A 24,874-nucleotide genomic window follows, 5' to 3' on the forward strand; every position below is an offset into this window, starting at 1 on the left:
TCAAAAATATTACATTTCATAGCTATAGACATTTGTTATTAACAAAATTTTGAAATTCACTGAAAAAAACGTAGGTTTGGGGCCTTATATATAGTTAGGAATTAGCATTTTAAAAACCTACGAAATTCACTGAAAAAACCATAGGTTTCACACCAGTTATAGTTAGCTGGAAATTTTACTGACATAAAACCATTGAAATTCCCACGTTATAGTTGGACTCACTATAACTTGCGCGCCTGCAATGCACTGCTGATGACGCCACATATTACATCACTCATGACATCACTGATGACACCATCCTTGTGACAGACCTCCTTTCAGTGTAATGTAACCCTTGAAACATATATTCAAAAATAGAAACTAACATTTTCAAAAAAATGGAGATACCCATACCAGTTACAACAACCAATTCAGTAATACCACCATCTATATACACATCCACTCATTCAGCAACAGTTCTATATAGTTACTCATACATATACTCACTCATCATATGTAGTGATACACATATACATCCTGTTACACACCGACAGTCTTCCAAAGGTTACTCACACACATACTCACACATGCAAATAAACTATTGAACATCCATTTATTAGCATATACAACTATACACACACTACCACCTTACTTTTAAGGAAACTTACACATACTTACTCTCTTAAACAATCACTTATAGAAACACATACTTATTAAAACGGGAACTCTTACAATCTCTCACTCACATATACTCACTTATATACATCAATACTCACATATACTAGATTAAAACATATGTCGTTACTGATAAAGACACTAGTGAGACAGTCATTCACTCACTAACACACACATATAGACACTGATCCTCCCATACAGTCCTGCACATATGTTGTGTTCAAAACACATACAAACAGAGAGAAAGTCATTGATACATCTATGTGCTAAGTCATACCCCCACCAAACCATACAGACACTCATATTGATACTAAAAACAACATCTAATAACCCATATACACACACATGTAGCTACTCATCAACCCATGCAGCCACTTATACACAAAGTGAAACACTAATACATATATTTAAATATTTAAACATTTCTCACTAATATATGTATTCACTAAGATACACTTAATAAGCCAGTTAACCAATCAATTTTTTTTTAAAAACATCCATTTAGACACTTATTTAAACATTTATTCTTCCATTGACTTTTAAATATACATATATAAAACATATTTATTTTTCAGAAAGACCCACATTCCCTGGATGGTGTCATAAGTGATGTCATGAGTGATGTCACTGACCATGTCATGAGTGATGTAATATGTGACGTCATCAGCAGTGCATTGCAGGCGCGCAAGTTATAGTGAGTCCAACTAACTATAACGTGGGAATTTCAATGGTTTTATGTCAGTAAAATTTCCAGCTAACTATAACTGGTGTGAAACCTATTGTTTTTTCAGTGAATTTATTAGGTTTTTTAAATGCTAATTCCTAACTATAACTGGTGTGAAACCTATGGTTTTTTCAGCGAATATATATATATTTTTTTTTTTGGGGGGGGGGGGGTGGATTAGGAGCCAAGAACGCAAGACTGCCATAATTGGTGACATGACACACAATATGCTGCTCCACTACCGGGCTCCATTTTATTTTGTTTACGTTTTTTCCCCAATACTAGATGGCACTCGCTTAGAAATATAAATGGAACAAAAAATACTTTTTCTAGCTCAAAAACACTTTTTGGAATACGAAGTGACACAGCACCATATGGTAATTGCAGGGCACTCAAAAATAAATAAAGAAAATAAAAGCACTTACTGTACCACAGAGGGTAGCTGGGGATTGTAGGGGCTGGTGACGGAGGAGCCATCGGGAGGGTATGGTTATTGGGTGGGGCAAAGCAGCACAAGAAAGAGAGCAACAAAACAAATGCACTCTCATTAAGTGCTTAATGGAAAAGAAAAAAGTAGCTCCTAAAATGTGAGCATTAGAAGGATACAAGTCAGCCATTCAAACGAATGGTAAAGAGGCTGTGCTCCAGCAGGAGGGACAAAAACAAGTAGATGAAAGAAGCAAACGAGTGACCATTAAGCCAGTCAATGCTAAGTAGTGGATGAGCTCTAAGCCCACTGTAAATTCCTAGTATGGTCCGCAATAGACTTTAGTCTACCAGGCAGCTAGAAGCCGTCTGGTAGACCAAACCAAAAAACAAATCAAAGTCAATTTAACAGGCAGGAAATGCGTTGCCATGGTAGGAAAAGTCACCATAGATGTTTGTGTAACCAGAGGGTCCCTGATTCAAATCCTGGTTGATGCTTCTAGCGAAGAGTGTTGTGTACTCATTGTGCTACGAGGTCCCCACCCTATGACAAACACTTAAGTCGTTAGTTGAAAAAAGTAATGCACACAGTATAAGATAGGCCGCAACCAGTGTAAGATAGGCTGTCTCAAACTGTGCAGGATTCACTGTTTAAGTGTTTTCCAAACTTACATTTTCAGTACAACACACTTAGACAGTACCTTGTGCAAACCTTTTTTGTAGGCTTCCAGTTAAAGGACATATTCTGGAACTGCTAAGAACTTTTATGCACCTCTAAAAAAGAATAACTCTGTCACCATTAAGCCGCAAAAGATTCTATCAAGTAAAATCCATACTGGTTTCCAAGAAGCCTTTTGTCTTCGTTCTTGAGCGGTCTGTCGTTCTCTTGCGTCAAAGTGCAGGAGATCCCTTCCTTTAATTTCAGCCAGAGGCAACACAGTAAGTAGCAGCATTAACCACGCAGTAACATTTTTTTCCAACAAAAAGTATTGCAACCGTCATGTTGAAATTAAAAAAGCTTTCAAAGTAGATCACGTGGACTTCAACTTCCGGTGTAAGGGTATCTCGAAACATTTTGACATGAACATAACAATACCACACCCTAATACCAAGAATACGTTCATGTTGCCTTTTATAAAGATGCTAGAGTACAAGTGCACTGATGAGTACATCTGAAAAATGTCTCTATTAGCGTCATGCTGTCAAAATAAATGTTGTCTATTTTAACAATGATTTTAAGGATTTTCGATTACTGTCTGTTCTTCTTTTTCAGATTTTATTGTCAAGAAATCCGTGCTTGTGAAATTCTGTCTGGTGATGTAGCCCGTCCTGCACAAGCAGAGGAGCTGTATGAAATTCTTTCCAAATTTACTGAGGATTATGAAAGAGAAGGGCAAAGTATCAATAAGAGGAAAGCAGCTAAAGAACAAAAAGGGGTTTGTGTAGCTCACAAGATCTGGTTTTCACTTTGATATAGTTACAGTTTGAATGTTAAATGTGGTAAAGTCAGAAGGCCATTGTGCAAAATGTCTCAAATCAAATATCTTTTCCTGAAAGGCAACTCAGCCTATGAGGGTAATTTACATCTGTGGATGGTCTAGCCCTTGTCTTTTTATGCCCGCACAGGACCAGTCACTAAATGTAAAGAGCCCAGCTGTTTATTTGTAATACGCTTTTTAAAAATCTTCATGCTGCCTTTGGTGTGATGTACGACTCCAGGGTCTGCAAAGACTGTGCCCAGATGAACCCAGAAGCCATCAGAGGTCATAAGGCAGAGCTTATTTGATGAAGCACCAGAAGGCTCTGCGCAGATCATATGACAAATCAAAGTTGAGAGCACAGACCCGTCCCGCTCCCAAAGTCTTTCCAAATCTTCCTTGCCTGGTCTGGTGGCCTAGAGGACTAGTGTCTCCACTGTAGGGGCCGGTGTATGACCTGATGGTGACTGGTTCAAATACTGGTAGTTCTTTCATCCTTTTGAGGTCAATAAAATGAGTGCCAGGAGCGTTGCCCTGTGCTTTTCCCGTGATTTCCGTTGTTTGGGGCCATAATTCATAGCCTGCTATGATTCCCTGGTGGGACCGTAGTCCCAGGGCTCATGCCACCTTCATCTTTACCACACTCCACCCTAGCCTTCATCTAAATCACCCTGGTAGAGGACTCCAAAGTGCAGGGTGCAACCCGTCGCAACCTGCTGCAGCTAATGAGGGGGAGGCGCCTAAAGCGCTGCCTCTCCCCCGCGGCACGGGATGCATGCGGGCCAAGAGCGGGCCAGTCCGCGCCAGTCAGTGACCGGAAGAGGCCGGGCAGGGCCACCCCTCTTGACTTGGGCATACTGGCTGACGTCTTGAACACATGCTTTTCCAACGGAATTATGGCAGAGACTAAGCTCGATAAGACTCTCAAACCCTGAACTGAATTAATCAGAATAGTAAGGCGGTGAGACTTTTAGTTTAATCCTTTTTAACATATTTTTATTTATTTGAACTTTTAAATCCTGCTGAAACCCCCCACATTATTTGGCAGTAGAACGGATTTGCAAGTGGCGGGAGTTACCAACAAGACATTATATTTTAGGATTTAAAGGTCTTTTACGGTTCAGCCAAATAGTGCTTTATGCTAATATTGTCTCCACATCCAATTTAACTATCATGCGAACCCAGAGTGTTAAATACTGTCATTTTTATGCCTGCCATTTGGCACCTAATTCCTTTTACAGTTTTAATTGGTGGAGGATTTTTTACAATGCTCGTATTTTTAGCGTATCCTAGCCCTCTGTATTTATACCTGGCACCTTGACCCTAAAACTCCTAGCCCTGAGTTATTGCACTTGCAAATTTTTAGGCTTTCTGCACTTTCTGAATTTTGCACTTATTTCCCCTAACCTTAAGTCATTGCACTTGCACTTTGCATTTGTACTTTTTTAGGCTTTCTGCACTTTCTGCATTTTGCACTGGTTTATAGTTGAAAGAGCAGACGGCATCTGGCAAAAGGAGTAATAGAAATGGCCAAGCGCATAATACAAAAAGTAGTCGTCAACCCCCCCATGTACTGCCATTGATTCCTATCTAGTGCGCGGTCAGTGCAATTAATGGAGAAGTTGATAGGGCGGAACGCCGCCTATCTCTAGGATCAGGTATGGTGGTAGAATGAATGGATAGTGGGGTTAGTGGTGTAGTCCAGCAGGAGAAAGCTCAATCAAGGGAATCCCCTCACAATGAGCAACCAGGTACCCCAAGGATAACCGGAGGTACTGTTAACCCCGACACCAAATTGAATTCACAGACTAACACATTAAGATTACTCTCCCCTAATGGTTTCCCTACTCTAAAAAGAAAAAGAGGCTGTAAAAAGAGCCAGGTAAAGGTAGGGAGTAATAAAAACCATAAAGGACCATCACAGAATGTAATAGCCCAGGCCTGTGATGCCCCTCTTGAGCAAGAGTCTTTAATGAATACACATGCCACACAAATATAGCTCTTGTAGCACTGAAAATAGAATAAATGTTAAAACCCCTTCATAATAAACTAGATAACTTGAATGGAGAAATAGCTAAGATTAATGTTATACTGAGTAATCTAGATAACAGTGCATGGGAAAGGCCGAGTAGAGTAATTTACAAAACTTACAAAACAGACCCCCCAGGGAATAGCTGCCACCACCAAGGTAACATGCATTCCAACTGGTAGTAATTCAGGTTACGTATCCCAAGAAGAGCTACCTCAGGGAGTAATGATGGCCACAATGAGCTAGTAACTCATACCCAATCAAACCAATCTCAGTTTAACCGATCATGCCCTGATAGAGGGGACAGGTATGAGCTGAATCAACCAACTATTAACCGTACAAAGCCAAGTGGTAAGGAAATTAAGAGTAGAGTGGGTGTCTCTACAAACTTTCCTCCCGAGTGTTGCCCATACGTGGCTGTAATGGTTAACATGCCACAGTTACAACCTGACCAAAATGAATCCAACCATACCCTGAAAAACAGTTATTCACTGGCTAGATAAAAATTGTGGCTACCCAGTGGGATTCGCAAGCCAGATTCTTCTTACAAGGAGAGTAATCTGGATTTGGCCCGTTTGCCAAGTGCTTTAAAGAAGATCATTATTATTAATTTTAAAAACCCCATTTGGGCTAGGATTACCCTGGAAAGAGCAGTCGCACCACTACAATATGATCATAATGTGTCCCTCCTACCCCTTTGTTTTGAACTAATAGGGGAGTCGATTGGGGGCACCCTAGGTCGAATTTTGACGGGCCAAATCTTCCCCAATATGCTCTACCAGTGTCTAACAGATATCAAGCTCTAAGTACACTGGAAGAAAATGATTGACATAATGTCGCCTGTCCATTTAATATGGAGGCTGGCAATAATGGAGAAGGGCTAACATGTGCTGGAGCATTAAAAGATGATAACCCAGTAGTGACTATGCTTAATATTGCGTTAGATGTAACAAGTGCACACGGAGAGACATTACAAACAAGGGGGGATGACAATATTATTTGTGAATGCCTAGATGATAATACAGGGAACCTACCGGTAAATGGACACACAATAGTCACATGGAATATAGCTGGCCTATTAAGAAAGAAAGATTTACTAGCATGGGCAGACTTTAATAATAGACATGACAATGTCTGTCTACAGGAAACTTGGTGCACTGATCAAGTACATATTGAAGGGTTTACCTCATATGATTTAGAGGCATTACCATCTCCTGCAGGTAGAGCCAAAGGTGGACTCTTAATTCTTATGTCGAATAAACTCCTAGTCACCGTTAAAAGAGTGATTAAAATAGTAGCACACTCACAGATTTTGTGGCTGAATTGTGAAGATGGAAGGATGTGCTACTGGTTAACTTTTATAATAACATATTTGATTCTACTCGTAGTAATGCAGTATTTTAACTAGAAAAGGCGCTTGATAATGTAATGGGTGCATTGAATATTAATTTTGTAATTATAAAGGGTTGGGGATTTTAACACGCAAATATGTCCATTATCCATGACCAAAGCTGTGTGGGTATAAGAGCGATGAAAGGGACGATTGTAAACATTTCCCACACAATGACTATGGAGGAGCACTAAACACAATGATAGCGAAATATGACCGTGACTTGTTGCAATGTGCGCAAGATGTTAATGGGGATGTGGTACCAACCTTTATTGGTAGGAATGCAAATTTAGTGATTGACCATGTATTAATTTCTACAAGTATTCCTCAATTGTGCCCTACACCTAGGATTGGGCAGCTCCTACTCAGCGACCACAAGTGCATTGTCAATATTGGTGTGGGGTAACAAATTTACATCTTCACACACTGTTATGGGTAATATCGCCCTCTTTAGATCAAATGGAACCTGAATAAAGTGGGCAGGGGTAGAACCGAATAAAGTAATATGATATTGTAAAAAAAAATGTGGTGCAGAGATTATATATTGCCTTACTGCAGATGCTAACCCACCATGCTGCTAACCCACTTCAGCAAAATTAATAGCACCATTGATGAGATATTGACAGGCTCAGATAGGGACAAAACTATACAAGGAATAGTTCAATCATACCTGTACTCGAGCTTCAAAACAACTGAAACAGGCTCTCTGTATCAGACCTAGAAACCCAGAGCTCATTAAAAATCCAAGATTCAACTATAAACTAGTGCTCGCAAAGAGGTAAAAAGAGCCCCATGAGGAAGCATGGGACAAACTATCCAGGGCAGCGGACACATCGAATAATAAGCTCTTCTGGGAAACTCTTAATTCACCTTTCCTGAAAAATGAATCTTACCCAGAATTATTGTCCCATGTAAGCTGTGAAGAATGAGTTTTACATTTTTCTGGCATAATCCACCTGTTTGTGAGGCCTCTAGTTCCCATAGTCCATTTCATCGGTAGTGGCCAATAATATCCTTAAACATCAGTCTTCATGAAGTTAGGCTGGGATTAAATGGCAGTAATGGAGGTAAAGCCCCTGGCCCAAATGGGTTCCCTATAGATGTTTATAAAACATCCCCTGATCTATGGAGGCCCATACTAACCAGAGTTTTTAATTTAGCAGTGACTGATGGTATACCATCCACATGGGGTCAATCACTTATTGTTCCTATTTACAAAAAAGGGAACAAATCGGAAACCATAAATGACCGCCCCATTTCTCTGTGAAAGTGATGAGTAGTCTTATTGGTTTGATTAAATGAGTGGGTCTCTGAGAAGGAGATTTTATTGCCAGTACAACATGGTTTTAGCCCCTTTGCTGCTTCTGTCGGCCAACGACCATCGCGAGCACTACCTCGTAGTGCTGCGCACGCCCGTTGAGACGCGGCGCCAGCCACTCCGCTAAACCGCCGCACTGCGGTGGAATTGCTGCCACGGTTAAGTGGTTAGAAGAGGGCTAGGTACAAAAGAGCAATGTATTAATTTAGAGCTTTTAATAGGCAAATATACACATGCAAAACTAGGGAGCTTGTAATTATATTTTGCAGACCTCAACAGTGCTTTCGACCTCGTTGACCATTCCATTCTTTGGCCAGTTTTGCCTTATTTTGGAGCCCCAGAACCTCTTTTCTTTTTGGCAAGACTGTATGAGATACTGACATCTTGAGTTAGTTATGGTCAGCTAGGTGAGTGCACCACAAATTTCGAGGTGAAACACTGCATCCGCCAAGGCTGTTTTTGCCCTACTCCTTTTTACCCTATTTATAAATGAGGTTGACCGTACTTAAATCAGTGAAGGCGGACGCACCCCAGGTTGAAAGTCAAGCTATACCGGCCCTGCTTTATGCAGACAACACAGTGCTCCTATCTAGAACACAGGTAGGCTTACAACGATTAATAGATTAGTTTAGAGTTTTTATTATTGGTGGAAAGTTGTTAATTAATAAAGCAAAAACATTCACTATGGTATGTGGCTTAAAACCTAAGAAATTAGAAACTTTATATAGACCGAACTAAGGTGCAAACAGTTAACAATTTTTGCTATTTGGGAATTACTTTTTCAAGCAAGGGTGACTGGTCATAAGAACGGAACGAACTAATGTCGATACTAGAATGCTAAAGAGCACACAAGGTATTTTTAGTTTTGCATTCAAACTGGGAGAACGCCATGTCAAGGATATGGTGGATATCTATAAGGCCAAAAGTACCTCTATTGCATTATATGGTGCAGGGTTATGGGGCCACATTACAAACACTACAAGTTTTGATTTACAACTGGAGGAAAATTCCTTCTTAAAACGCTTGTTATGTCTGCCCCAGTCTGCATCTACAGAGATAGTACATCAAGAAGTGGGAATTGGATATTTATCAGACATGATTGCTATGCGACCACCAATGGTCTGGAGATCCATTTGGGCTAAGGAGGAGACAAAATTTACCCAAAAAATCCTTCAGGATTGTCTACAACTTGACAATAGTCTATATATCCCCTGGATCAATTATGTCCGAGACCTACATAAGGAGTTATTTAAAATTAAGATCCATGAAAACCTAGTTTGTGACAGGACTGTCCAATCAGGAAAAAAAGGGTTGTTTCTTGGCTCATAAAAATGAGACCCGTATGAGAAAAGTGGGGAAGCGTACTACATTTTTGTCTTATAAAATAAATGCAGACAGTGGCGGTTTCCAAGGATATCTTTCTCTAGTCACCAAACCTTCGCACCGCTTCGTATTAACAAGGTTGCGATTAGGAATTGCTCATCATTTAGCTGCCTTTCCCAAAATGAAAAATCGTCCTGTAAGCCTATGCGAGGAGCATACCAAACAGAGCACTATGCACTTTCTCCTTTTTTATAATTTTTATCGGAATTTTAGAAGTTTCTACTTAAAGCCAGTGTTCAAGAAACACAATGTAAGAACAACTAATGCTGCTCTGAACTTATTATTTGCACTAAATGATCCAGAGATATGTTTCTTTGTTGCATCATTTATTTTGAAATCAATTTATGCGAACAAAAGCATTTTTATCCCCAACTGATTTTATTGTGATAATTAATCGTATCATCTGTATTTATACATGTTTATTTTTTTTTTGTAATAAGATTTAATTGTTTGCTGATGTATGCTTTTGTTGATTTTTATGGTTGTTGTATATACGGAATAAAGCTTGCTGAACCGAACCGAGTACAATAGAGTTGGGTAACCATAAACATCTGTTATTTAGTGCCACAATGCCCTTCTGCGTGAACGTGCGCTTTTCAAATACACGTTATGTGGTTAAAGTCTTCATGCAAGTCAAAAAAGAAACCTAAGAACTCAATCAGGGCTCGGCCCCTTCTCGCCAAGCTCTTGAGAAGGCAGAAGGACATTATCGCGTCTCTCCGTCTCTCTCCTGTTTCACTTAGGAGTTTGTGTTAGGTCCAGATGCACTCTGAGTTCTTGGACCAATCGGCAATGTTGCAACAAATAAAAGCCTTCCAAGAGATGCTGCTAATTTATGGCAGGATCTCTCAGTAGGCTTAATGCCAGCCTCCAAGCTATCTGGGACCCCTTAACCTGCATCTGCCTTTGCATTGGCATTTCACAGCAACCCGCACAGCCCCCCACAAATCACTGCTGGCACCAATGTGGAGGAGGACCCACAACCTTTGGCGTTGTCCAATTCTGAGCCGATTTCGTCTCGACCTAGGCCTCGTCCATATCTTGATGTGCTGCAGCCTATAAGCAATCTATACCAGTACTGCGCAGCCTCGCATATACATTGCATCAGCTTTTTGACTTTGACTCTGATCAAAGCCAGCCTTATGTAGATGACAGTGGTGGCGACAAATTTATTTCACCCTATGACGAAGGCAGTTAATACACATGGGTACAGGAGGCCAGTGAGTTGAGCACCCCATCAAACACTAGGTTGATTCATCCCCTGGACCAGCAAAAGAGGAAACTACAACTTTTTGCAAATTTCGGCAGAAATGCTGCTGAGGTCCCTGATCTCCATCACCCCACGTTTGCGGTTACAATGAGCGTGCACACGTAGATTCCGACAACCTGGTCAGGCACCAGCTTAACCTCTTGCACTTTAGTGAGATCTTAACTGACACACTGGTGGGCACCTGGGATAAGCCATGCACTATGCACACTGTGGGACATGAGGGGTGAAAACTTACCTGCTGTCCCGGAAGACTTATGAGCTTCCTTAGTTGAAACCATTCAAAAATGTCAGGATGTGGCCCCCATCATCAGGCCTAGACACCAAACATTATATAGCAGAGTAATGAAAACTAGTGTTGTGCTTAGACACTACTCATAGGGCTTCTCTGAGGAGTAGATCGTGTCATTTCCTTGAAGGCGTAAGATAAACAACAAATGTGTCCTGCAGATTGTCCATCGGGGCTTAGGACATGCCCTTCCTTTTCAACCCAACACACGTACGACCTACAATGGAACACCTGTCCGAGAATCATCTGTCACCTTAAGCTGTGATGTACAGGCTCTTTTGCTCAAAAGAGCCATGGAGAGAGACCCGGCATAGGCAGTAAGGACTTGAAATTATTCCTGCTATTTCCTTGAGCTGAAGAAGGGCAGTGGTCTCTTACCTATGTATTGGGCCCTAAATGCCTTTGTTATGAGACCACAAATACCACAGTATTTTTTATTTAACCCATGGAAGGTCATTTAGTTATAAGTACATTGAAGGTCAAAATAAGGGATAGAGAACTGAAATAACAAGGTTGTCTCCTCTTTTATTGCATATTTTAGTCTTTATTTTCCCTCAAAAGGGAAACACTGAGTGCCTCCGTCACCAATGTTGCCTCTATTACTGCTAGTCAGCTCTCTGCCCTCCTATTCCGGCCTGTGGCTGTCTTCCCTCCCGGACTCCAGTCTTCCCCAGTTACTCACCACCAGTCAAACCACCCTTCAAACCAATGCCGAGTCACTGGCCTGCATCCATGACCCTGGATGGAGGTCGCAGTGTTACTCCTCCACCCCTTCCTTGCAGCCGACCACCTTTGTTGGGCGATCTGCGCCCTTAATGTCGTTCTTGACCTTACAATCCGGTTGTTATCATAAGTCGCACCACTAGATTAGTAGCCTCCCTGTGAGCTTGTTTCCTGCAATATCAGCACTTCCCTATTACACATCCTCCTTTCCAGGAGTGACCATTCAAGCCATTCAGTCAATGCATTATGGGACAGGTTACTCACGTTGGATTGCTACTTGCTGGCTTTATGCCGCATCTGAAAGGAAAAATGCTAAAGGGCTTAAAAACCATCCCAAAATGTGAGGATTTGAGAGTTAATTCTTGGACAACCAAACTTGTGGAGCATGGCCGGTAAGTAACAAAAAGGATTGTTCTAGTAAATAATATTGTGAGGCCTCCATTGCCCATTTAATAGCTAAGCACTCTTTTTCAATGGTCGAAAAATGAAGTTCTGAGGCAAGAGTTTCCATACACCACTGGCCGCAAATTTTTAACTTCATCCAGTTGATACAAAACCGCTCCGACTCCGTACCCTGAAGCATTCACCTGTAAAACAAAGGGTTTTGTAAAATCGGGACATTGTAACACAGGATCCAGGCATAATATTTCTTTCAGCAGTTCAAAACTGTGAGTTTGTTCCTCTGTCCATGACAATAGTGTGTCAGGGTGACTGGAGTGGAGCATATCCGTCAAGGGACTAGCCAGGGAGCAGACATCTTGGATGAACTTCCGATAATATCCTACTAAACCCAAAAAAGACTGAATATCCCCTTTGGTTTGAGGTTGATGAATTTGACTAATTCACCTTATTCACCTGGGGCCTTGGGCTTCACATACCCCAGATACTGGATGGAATTAGTGGCTAGCATTTCTATGGGTTGACAGCCCAGCCATCTGTAGAGCAGAGAAGATATGGTTACAGTGCGCCATGTGTAACTTCCATGATGGGCCGAATATTACAATACCGTCTAGTTAGGCGGCCACATATTGATGACATGGTCTTAACGATTTGTCCATTAAGCATTGGAATGTGGTGCGAGCACCATGTAGCCCAAAGGGAAGTACTTTTAATTGATATAGTCCAGAGGGAGTCTTTTTCCCTGGCTTTTTTTGTCAAGGTAATCTGCCAATACCCCTTGGTCAAGTCCAATGTGGACATCATTTTGGCAGCACCTAGATTATTAAATAACTCATCAACCCAAGAAACTGTCAAAAGTGGAGCTACTATTGAGTTCCCTGAAATCAATCAAAATCTCAAGCTTCCATCTTGTTTGGGGACCAGTACCACTGGGAAACACCAGGCACTCTGGGATGGCTCACTGATATTTGCTTTTAACAACTCTTCTACCTGTACCGCCTCCCTTAGAGTTCCAGGCTTCCGATAGGGGTGGAGTTGTATGACCTGAGTATCATCTGTGGTTATATCACAATTATATCCTGATCCTCTCTGGATTTCCAGAGAATAAGGGTGAGTATTTCTGAACAACTCTGCTTCCTGGTCGGGTCGTATTTGTGGGCCTACTTTTGTCTGCTTTAATCACAACCTGCTGAAGGAGAAAACAAATTATTCTGAATCCGTCATACATAAAAACCTGATCTTCTCCTGTGAAGCTCCAATTACTGAAGCTTCCCATTTCTTTAATAAATTTATATGGTAAATCTGACTTATTTGAGATGTATGGGGACAGTTACTCTATAAGTGACAGGTGTAACCTTTTCCAGAACCGTGTCAGGGCCCTGACACTAAGCTAATACCTTGTTGTCAAAAGAAGGAAGGAAGACAAGGACCTGATCAACTTGTGGGATATTACCTCAGTTGGATTTGCCTGTCATAGGCAGGGCCCCTGGAATAATGCAGGTGTGTGGCAGTGACAATTTTCGCATAGTTATGAATATGCAGCATAATCCATCATCTGACACATCTGCAGATTTTAACCCCAAAAAATAGTTTCTAGCTCAAACACTTCATATGTTAATATAAATGCATTGGCATGTGTTGCTGCACAGTGGAAGGCCCTTTGCAAAGTTGGATTGGTCACCTTTATGTTGCCTATTGTTCGATTTGGGTATTAAACCGGTACTAACAAGGTGGAACCAATTCTTAGACAGTGTAACCAAGTTTAAATATACCAAAATAATGAAGTAATACTATTACTGAATGCGGGTCATTATGCTTCAAAATCTGCCTTTTCTTGCCGCATAATTTAATCAACCCTGTTGCATAATTTGGACCTCTTCTGCCGCATAATTCCAGTGACTCTGACACCCACTGGTGCACTTGGGCTTTTTCTAGGTCTTCACTGACTTGATCCCACGAGGAAGTAACTTTTTTTTATGGTAGTCCCATAGTCTATCAAGTCCCTGCTCTTGTCCGTCTCCTTCTTCTAGTGTTCAAATTACATGTCTGAAAGTGTGAGGCTAGAGGACCTCTAGTCTCATCCCTTCGCAGGCACACACATGTTTGTCATTCCTTAAGTCAAGAAAACGACTTTCATTCAATGTTCTTAGTGGTTCTTTAATTTATTTGCTGATTCATTTTTTCAATTTTATATTGATTAGTCAAATCTCTTCAAAATCAGTTTCAGCAATTTACTTCAGGCATTGTCTTTTTAAACATGTCCAATGCATTTCGGGCATTAAAGGTGTGCCCTTCATCAGGGAATAGACACTAAAAAAAATAATAATATACATGCACATTAGTGTGAGTATTAACTGAAAACATCACAATAAAAATACAGACATCGTGACAATGTAACATAGTTCAATACTGTTATTAGCTGCCTGCAAGTATATCAATGGTGAATGCGCAAGAAAAACAAGGCTGTTTGTTTGCAATACTGGGAACGTGAAAAAATGAATTAATGAGTCACTTACATGCCGGTGGGGAAAAGATCGTGTGAAATCTGCAAGAGGGGAAGGTGAAATGAGAGAACACGATTAGCGTGAGAGGGCTGGAATGCACGGAAATGTGCTCGAAATTGGGAGGCGGTGAAAACTAACCTGACTATATTCGGAAAGTTAGATCGGTCCGGTCCTAATCTCCGTGGAACGCCGGCAAGAGCATAGGGGTTGCCGCGTTCTTTAAATTCAAATTGCTGTCATGTGATCGTCACGTGGGAGCAAGGGTGGGGGAAACACTATGTGTGCGGATTAAATCGGCAGTGCTTCACAGTGTCCTAATCGGCTGAGCATACAGCCAATGTAAATAACTAAACATTCAGAACGAATGGGCTTGTGGAATAAAGGAATGAGTATGTGAAAGTAAAAAAACGTGGGTGAAAGACTGGAAACTCCTATGAAAATTAAAATTAAAATAAAATGTTAAGGTCCGGTGGAGGATCGAACTCGGAACCATGGGGTTGAGGTGCTCGGTAAGCTACTCATGTGGCTACGGCGGGATGTGCTTGAACAGTGTTGAAAAAAGGTGTCTATGTAGTTGGAAATAGGAACACGCACAATAGCAGCAAGATGGGTGTAAAGAGCAATTCATTACAGATAACAGGCAAATTCAATTCTGTCATTGAGACCCGTTGGTTTCTGGGTTGATAATTTGTAAATCCAATAGTTCTCCCTTCTCAAAAGGAATTTGTTATTGTCTCTTCCCTCTAATTTCGACACAGTCTCTAGGATGATAAACTTGATTTGGGAAACATTATGTTGGAATTCGACGAAGTGTGCTGCTAGGGCTGACTTTGAATTTTTGAGTCTAATATTTGACTTATGTTCCGTTAGGCGCACCTTAATGCGTCGTTCGGTTTTCCCTATGTACATCTTGCCACAGGGACACTTTATGCCATATATCAGATTGCTGGTATCGCAGGTGGCGTTGACTTTGAGTTTAATTGCATGACCTTGACTTGGATGATGTATTATGTTGCCTTTGATGATGCTGTTGCAGTTGCCGCAATTTAAACACGGTTTGGTTCCAGTGTAAGTAGCGGACTCTTTGGGTTTATGTTGTACAATTTCTCCCAGATTCTTAGCCCTGGTAAAGGCAAATATTGGTGGTTGGCTGAATGAGTCTCCAAAATCGGGTTCAATGTTAAGAATAGCCCAATGTTTCATGATGATTTGTTTGAATCTCTTGCTGCTGGTTGAATATTTCGAGACCACTACTGTACGTGATTGTTCAGACTTTGCCTTTGGAGTTAATAATTTGGTTCTGTCCATGTTTTCAACCCTTTTCTTGGTTTCTTCAACTAAAGATTTTGGGTACCCTCTATTGGTAAACTTTGTGGTCATTTCTTCGAGTCTTAGTTTAGCGGTGTTTGTCTCGGAAGAGATCCTTTTGACTCTTGCCATCTGGGAATATGGTAGGTTTCGAATCAGATTGGGTTCATGGAAGCTAGAATGTAGCAACATGTTATTCCTGTCGGTTGGTTTGACAAAAAGGTCCGTGCTGAATCCTTGTGAGGTTATCGTGATTTTCACATCAAGGAAATTTACCGAGGTGTCTGAAATGTCCCAAGTCAGTTGGATTCTTTTGTCGATAGCATTAAAGTTGTTAAGCTCCATTCTCAATGACTCTTCAGTATCGGTCCATACGATGAAATAATCATCTATGTATCGTGCTATCATTCTGAGATTTTTGATCCAGTTTGTGTTTTTGAGGATGTTTTGCGTTTCGTACCACTGCATAAAAATGTTAGCGTACACAGGTGCAGCTGAATTGCCCATGGCCATCCCGGTGAGTTGTTGGTACCATTCATCCTTGACTTTAAAGTAACTGTGGTACAAAGTAAAGTACATTAGTTCCATAAGAAACAGTTGCAATTCGTGGTCAAGATCTGTGTTCAGGAGTGCAGATTCCATGGCTTCAATCCCCATGTCGTGGGGTATGCTGGTATATAGGCTACAAACGTCCGCTGTACATAATAGTACTTTTTCTGTGGGATTGAATGGTGTTTGTTGTAATTTCAGTAGAAAGTCTGTGGTGTCCTTGATATATGTTTGCATAGATTGCACTGACGGTTGTAAATATTTATCAATCAATTGGCCAATTGGTTGGTGTAGACTCCCTCGTGTGGAGACTATAGGTCTCATGGGAGGATTGTTAATGTTCTTATGGATTTTTGGTACCATTCTCAATGTTGGACTTTTGGGGTTGGAGGTAGTGAGAAAAGTTTTGGTCCTCTCAGTGATAGTCCCATGTTTTTGTGCTCTATCAATGATGTTTCTTAAGGTAGTAGAGTATTCCATAGTAGGATTACAGTTGAGTTTACTGTAGGTTGTCATATCGCTGATATGTTCCATCACTTTGTTATCGTACATGGTGGTGTTCATGATGACGATCGCTCCCCCTTTGTCAGCTTTACTGAGTATTATATGTTCATTGTTGGCTATTTTGTTGAGTGTGTCTAGGTCTTTTTGTGTGATGTTTTTAGATTTTGGTTTCACATGTTTGATTTTACTGAGATCTTGTTTCACTATGTTCTCAAATAGGTCCAATGTCTTGTGGCTCACAGGTGCTTGGAATGTGCTTTGTGGGCGTAATCCCAGTAATTGATCTTTCTCCTGTTGTGGACGTTCAGGTATGACGTTGTCAAAAAAATGTCTGAGTCTAAGTTTTCTCATTAACTTGAAAAAACTCACATCAAGTTCCAGGTGATCCGTGGAAGTGGTAGGGACAAATGATGTTCCTTTTTGTAATAATTCCAGTTCGTAAGAGCTGAAAACTTGATCACTGATGTTAATCACTAGGTGTTCTGAGGTTGGTTCTTTTTGGGTTTCTTCTCCTTCTCTTTGGTTGTTGCGGTCGTGCTCCGGGTATTTGGAGGGTCTCTTTCTTTCTCCTTTTCTTTGCCCTCTCCTGGGTCTCCTTTTTGAGCTTGTCCCTGTTCTAAAAAAGGGCTAGTATCTGGGGCTTTACTTGTCGTAGGTTCCGCTGCAGGTGTTGATTCTTGTGCTGTACGTGCGGGTTGAGATTTGCGTTGTTGATGACTTGGTTCGCTATCCGTGGATGAAGTGTCTGTGTTTGAATTGTAGGGACGGTTTCTTCGTTTCTGGGCATTGATGTCTGCCCATGTATAGACCTCTCCCAGTCTGTAATCCAAGGTGTCCCGCTTAAATTTGCGAATCTTGCGTTCGTTAATCTCTCTCGAGTGACGGTCAATTTGGTTCTTGATATCTTCTAGGGTTGTATTGAGTTCCTCTTCTGTCATCATTTTGGAGAGTTCTGTTGATGTTTCCTGAATTTCTACTGAAAGTTCCTCTAAGATAGAAGACAATTCTTGTATAATTAGGAGTATAAGATCCAGTGAACATTTGTTAAGAATCTCGTACCACCGTTCCTGGAATTTTTTTGAATGTTTGCATAGGGATGGTTTAAGTGCAATTCTAAGCCCACGTGGTATGCGTTGGTTCTTGTGGTACTTAATGAGAGTACTGGCATGGAGTTGTTGGTTTGTTTTCCTTTTGGATAGGTAGAGTAACTGTCTGATATTTTGCTCTTTCGACCGACTTGAAGTTTCTTGTGTGAGTTCCTCCCTGATAAGAGAATAAATTTGGTCCACATCTTTAGTTTCAAACGCAAAGGTGGAGGCTCTGGCCTCAGTGCTTTTTGATATGTCATCGTAATTGCTCATGTTGAGATATATGAGATGTGAGTTACATAGGGCGTGCTATCAATCCTGTGGACTCTGAGGAGGAAATGCAACTGATATTGGATGGATGCACAGCAATATTTTTGATCAGAGCTGAATTGGAGTTGAGAAGCGTTTTTTGGTTGTTTTTTTGGTGCTCCGCAAGGAGGCGTCGAGGGCCCACCGACGTCGGACTGAATGTATGAAAGTGTGAGGCTAGAGGACCTCTAGTCTCATCCCTTCGCAGGCACACACATGTTTGTCATTCCTTAAGTCAAGAAAACGACTTTCATTCAATGTTCTTAGTGGTTCTTTAATTTATTTGCTGATTCATTTTTTCAATTTTATATTGATTAGTCAAATCTCTTCAAAATCAGTTTCAGCAATTTACTTCAGGCATTGTCTTTTTAAACATGTCCAATGCATTTCGGGCATTAAAGGTGTGCCCTTCATCAGGGAATAGACACTAAAAAAAATAATAATATACATGCACATTAGTGTGAGTATTAACTGAAAACATCACAATAAAAATACAGACATCGTGACAATGTAACATAGTTCAATACTGTTATTAGCTGCCTGCAAGTATATCAATGGTGAATGCGCAAGAAAAACAAGGCTGTTTGTTTGCAATACTGGGAACGTGAAAAAATGAATTAATGAGTCACTTACATGCCGGTGGGGAAAAGATCGTGTGAAATCTGCAAGAGGGGAAGGTGAAATGAGAGAACACGATTAGCGTGAGAGGGCTGGAATGCACGGAAATGTGCTCGAAATTGGGAGGCGGTGAAAACTAACCTGACTATATTCGGAAAGTTAGATCGGTCCGGTCCTAATCTCCGTGGAACGCCGGCAAGAGCATAGGGGTTGCCGCGTTCTTTAAATTCAAATTGCTGTCATGTGATCGTCACGTGGGAGCAAGGGTGGGGGAAACACTATGTGTGCGGATTAAATCGGCAGTGCTTCACAGTGTCCTAATCGGCTGAGCATACAGCCAATGTAAATAACTAAACATTCAGAACGAATGGGCTTGTGGAATAAAGGAATGAGTATGTGAAAGTAAAAAAACGTGGGTGAAAGACTGGAAACTCCTATGAAAATTAAAATTAAAATAAAATGTTAAGGTCCGGTGGAGGATCGAACTCGGAACCATGGGGTTGAGGTGCTCGGTAAGCTACTCATGTGGCTACGGCGGGATGTGCTTGAACAGTGTTGAAAAAAGGTGTCTATGTAGTTGGAAATAGGAACACGCACAATAGCAGCAAGATGGGTGTAAAGAGCAATTCATTACAGATAACAGGCAAATTCAATTCTGTCATTGAGACCCGTTGGTTTCTGGGTTGATAATTTGTAAATCCAATAGTTCTCCCTTCTCAAAAGGAATTTGTTATTGTCTCTTCCCTCTAATTTCGACACAGTCTCTAGGATGATAAACTTGATTTGGGAAACATTATGTTGGAATTCGACGAAGTGTGCTGCTAGGGCTGACTTTGAATTTTTGAGTCTAATATTTGACTTATGTTCCGTTAGGCGCACCTTAATGCGTCGTTCGGTTTTCCCTATGTACATCTTGCCCCAGGGACACTTTATGCCATATATCAGATTGCTGGTATCGCAGGTGGCGTTGACTTTGAGTTTAATTGCATGACCTTGACTTGGATGATGTATTATGTTGCCTTTGATGATGCTGTTGCAGTTGCCGCAATTTAAACACGGTTTGGTTCCAGTGTAAGTAGCGGACTCTTTGGGTTTATGTTGTACAATTTCTCCCAGATTCTTAGCCCTGGTAAAGGCAAATATTGGTGGTTGGCTGAATGAGTCTCCAAAATCGGGTTCAATGTTAAGAATAGCCCAATGTTTCATGATGATTTGTTTGAATCTCTTGCTGCTGGTTGAATATTTCGAGACCACTACTGTACGTGATTGTTCAGACTTTGCCTTTGGAGTTAATAATTTGGTTCTGTCCATGTTTTCAACCCTTTTCTTGGTTTCTTCAACTAAAGATTTTGGGTACCCTCTATTGGTAAACTTTGTGGTCATTTCTTCGAGTCTTAGTTTAGCGGTGTTTGTCTCGGAAGAGATCCTTTTGACTCTTGCCATCTGGGAATATGGTAGGTTTCGAATCAGATTGGGTTCATGGAAGCTAGAATGTAGCAACATGTTATTCCTGTCGGTTGGTTTGACAAAAAGGTCCGTGCTGAATCCTTGTGAGGTTATCGTGATTTTCACATCAAGGAAATTTACCGAGGTGTCTGAAATGTCCCAAGTCAGTTGGATTCTTTTGTCGATAGCATTAAAGTTGTTAAGCTCCATTCTCAATGACTCTTCAGTATCGGTCCATACGATGAAATAATCATCTATGTATCGTGCTATCATTCTGAGATTTTTGATCCAGTTTGTGTTTTTGAGGATGTTTTGCGTTTCGTACCACTGCATAAAAATGTTAGCGTACACAGGTGCAGCTGAATTGCCCATGGCCATCCCGGTGAGTTGTTGGTACCATTCATCCTTGACTTTAAAGTAACTGTGGTACAAAGTAAAGTACATTAGTTCCATAAGAAACAGTTGCAATTCGTGGTCAAGATCTGTGTTCAGGAGTGCAGATTCCATGGCTTCAATCCCCATGTCGTGGGGTATGCTGGTATATAGGCTACAAACGTCCGCTGTACATAATAGTACTTTTTCTGTGGGATTGAATGGTGTTTGTTGTAATTTCAGTAGAAAGTCTGTGGTGTCCTTGATATATGTTTGCATAGATTGCACTGACGGTTGTAAATATTTATCAATCAATTGGCCAATTGGTTGGTGTAGACTCCCTCGTGTGGAGACTATAGGTCTCATGGGAGGATTGTTAATGTTCTTATGGGTTTTTGGTACCATTCTCAATGTTGGACTTTTGGGGTTGGAGGTAGTGAGAAAAGTTTTGGTCCTCTCAGTGATGTTTTTAGATTTTGGTTTCACATGTTTGATTTTACTGAGATCTTGTTTCACTATGTTCTCAAATAGGTCCAATGTCTTGTGGTTCACAGGTGCTTGGAATGTGCTTTGTGGGCGTAATCCCAGTAATTGATCTTTCTCCTGTTGTGGACATGTCTACCAGTGTTTGGGCTGTCGACGAAATAGCAATTCAAATGGGGGAAAACCCAGTTGAGCTCTGTGTATGGCATTGAATACACATAGGACTAAGGGGAGTTTCTTATCGCAGTCTTTCTCAATCTCTTCTATCATTTTCCATATTCTAGTTTTAATTGAGCAGTTATATCTTTCCACCAGACCGTCCATCTAGGGATGATACATGGACGTTCTTATTTGTTGTACTTCCAGTATTTTACAAACTTGAGCCATTAGCTTTGACATAAATGGAGGTCCCCTGATCTGTCAATAGATCCCTAGGAAGCCAAACCAGAGAAAAGAAAGTAATCATGGCTTGGGTTATCACGGTAATGGTATAACCTTAGAGCAATTTTTGTCACAGCTCACAAATACCAATCTTTATTGGTATCATCAAGTGGAAAGCAATGAGGGGCCCACAAGATCCTTGTTCACCCTATGAAATGTAATATCAAAAACAGGTTGCGGTTGTATGGGTGCTTTAATGACACCAGAGGCGTTGATAAATTGGCACTGCTCATCGGAGACACAGAATTTCGTTGTCATTAAAGACCCCAGGCCAATAAAACCTTTCCGGCAAATATGCCTCTGTTTTCTCTCTTCCATAATCACCTCCCCCCCAACCTAGCAATGAAGCCAAATGCAGCACTTGCTTGGGTATTAAATGGATGGGGTACAATCAACTGCTTTTGTGTTCTCTTATCCTTTAGCACGCAATAAAACAACCCCTTCCTGATTAGAAAGTAAGGCCATGCCAGGTCTTTCTCCTCATTACTGGCTTGATTCCAAACGGATTCTAGATTACCATCCTCCCGCTAGGAAGCCCAAAACTTCAGTGGTGTTCCCTACTGATATCTGTAGATAAAGACACTTATTGGCTTGCTATAAGGGTTGCATAAACAGCGTTCTCTCCCTTTGACTCTCTCGTTTTGATTTCCATTCTCTTTTCCTACCAGTCTGCATTTTTGGACGGGGCAGATCTCCACCAGTAAACTTCCTGGCCTTTGGTCTCCTGAGATACAGTTTGATTATAAAAGTTAGGATGGTCTGTTCCCATGATCATATCCTCTACTAAATCAAGGATAATCCCTATGACCATGTCCGTTTCTTCTCCATCTATCTTTAAGGATATTATTGATGTTGGATAGGTTTTTCTATGCCCATGTACACACATTATATCCACCTTTGCATTTGTTTTCATGTTACTCAAGTCTACCAGTTTATGGTGTAAAACAGAATAATGACATCCAGAATTAATCAATGTGTATTTGTGTTCCCATTCATGACTACAGACTTCCTGTATATTTCAGATGGTTTTGTCATACGTACCACATTCTCTTTACTGAACCCTACTTCAATAGGCTCAGGACTATAGACTTTTCATGGACAATTTCCTGCAATATGACCCCACTCTGCGCAACTAAAACACTGTGGCCAGTGTGCAAAGCTACTCCTTAGGTGTTTTACAGAGGGTTTTTGAATGGAGGACAATTGTTGTTCTGGTAAAGTTTTTTTGTATTAGGGCTGTAAGAACTCAGTCCCTTGGATGGATGGGTCTTAAATTCAGGTGATCTGGGGTATACACAGGCTAACTCTATGGCCATGGTGGGAGTCTGATTTGGGTGTTGTAAAACCCACACTTGTGTGCAAAACAATAAGGCATCCAGGGATTGTTCCAGAAATAATTTTTCACATCTTCTTCCAAGGTGGATCAAGTGGGTTGTAGCCACCTGTTTACTAGATCCAGTAGTATTACGCACAAGGCGTGTCCCCAGTTCTCAGTTGTTTTTCCTACACTTTGCTCGGTATTACTCCACATCATACCCCAGCCTCTCTAGTATAGTTTTTTTTTAAATTTCTGTGTTCGGTGTGGTTTGAGAAGGATTGGAAGCCTGATAGGCTGTTTGCACTTGCCTGGTAACAAAGGGGCCACATATTGTCCCCACCGTTCTGGAGGGCCAGGCAACTGTGGTTGCAACCCTCTCAAAATTCTTAGAGCATTCTGGATCCTCTCTAATTTGGAATCTCTGTCAGACTGTACTCTGAACATTTGGGTGAACTTTTGTGTGGACTATAATATCTGTCGGGTGTAAAATCACGGTATTCTACACATGTTGGTTATTAATGATTAAGAAGGCCTGGTCTTTGAGCGCAGTTTTCAGTGACCCCCAGTCCGGCTGAAGGGACTGCGCCTGATGCTCTACGACCAGTTGTAGATGTCTCTGCCCTTCCGATAGTTGTTTAATCAAGTTCTCTATGGTGACTATGGCGCGTTTTGCGTTCAAAAGGGATCTCCTTTCTGACACCGCTGTTATGGGACTGCAAACACTACAGTAGTTTTAATTCACTCATGGAAAGTTGTTTATGTATAATTACATGCAAGGTCAAAATAAGGGAAAGAGAAGGTGTATACCTCGGGACAAAAAAAAAGAAACTCTGAGTCTAATCTTTATTTTCCCTCAAAAGGGAAACACCAAGTGCCTCCGTCACCAATAAAGCCTCTCCTAGTGCTTGTCTGACCTCCACCTCTTCACCAACTACAGTGTTCCTCCGGTCAAACCATGCTCAAAACTAACCCAGAGCCACTTGCCTGCAGCCACAACCCTGGATGAGGGTCACGGTATCCCAGTCCACAGTGCCGACTCTATTCTGGTCTCTAAAGGATGCCATCCTGTCGTATCCCTCTGGCTTGGTTGGACTTGTAGCTCCTCTTCTCCTGGCTCTCCTTCTTGCTCCTTCACCATCTGCTCTACTTCCCCCTACTCCTAATGGTTGGTCTCCATCAGGCTCCTCCGGCATTCCCCTTCCGTGCAGCGCATCACCTTTACTTGAGCGTTCTGTGCCCTTAAGGTTGTTCTTGATGTTCCGCTTCCGGTCGTCTTTAGCCAATTAAACCGCTAGACCTGTAACCTCAACTTCTTGTGGATTTGTTTCCCGTGATATTGGCACTTCCTTATTTCAGTCTTCCTGCACAAAGACAAATTAAATATACTCACTTTGGCCCAACTTGCTCTAGAGCCCAGAGTCTGAATGGTGGCATTGGACCTATAGGATGATTATGTTCACATTCCCATCTTGCAGACCCACAATAGCTACCTGTGGTTCAACATGAGACATGAGCACTTTCAGTTTGCTGTGCTGCCTTTCGGTGTCACTAGTGCCCCATAGGTATTCACAAAGGGTATGACAGTGGTAGCAACACATCTTCAGAGGTCGAGGATTACCAGTCTCCTCCCGCTTAAATGATTGGCTATTAAAGGCGTGCTTACTACTGTCTGTTGCGTACCGCCTCCAGGTGAACGGCAAACCTCCTCACATTGCTGGTGTTCAGTCATCTTGCTGAAGTCACACCTGACTCCTTTGCAGAGGCTCCACTTCATTGGAGCCATACCAAGCTTTTTCTCTGAACCAGCGAATTCAGGACGTTTGGGCTATGACCCCAATGTTACAACCTCTGTCC

At 41.4% G+C, this 24,874-nt stretch overlaps 1 protein-coding gene across 1 annotated transcript in view; it reads left to right on the plus strand.

The window, feature by feature from the left end:
• SH3YL1 (SH3 and SYLF domain containing 1) overlaps positions 1-24,874 on the plus strand; it is a 665,923-nt gene that overhangs the window by 406,612 nt on the left and 234,437 nt on the right. Inside the window, exon 7 of the mRNA XM_086926395.1 lies at positions 3,078-3,240. Coding sequence (XP_086782521.1) covers positions 3,078-3,240 — 163 coding nt within the window. The remainder of the gene's footprint in view (positions 1-3,077; positions 3,241-24,874) is intronic.

This window comes from Lissotriton vulgaris, chromosome 6 (assembly GCF_964263255.1).
Source record: "Lissotriton vulgaris chromosome 6, aLisVul1.2, whole genome shotgun sequence".
In the NCBI taxonomy this organism is placed as follows: domain Eukaryota; kingdom Metazoa; phylum Chordata; class Amphibia; order Caudata; family Salamandridae; genus Lissotriton; species Lissotriton vulgaris.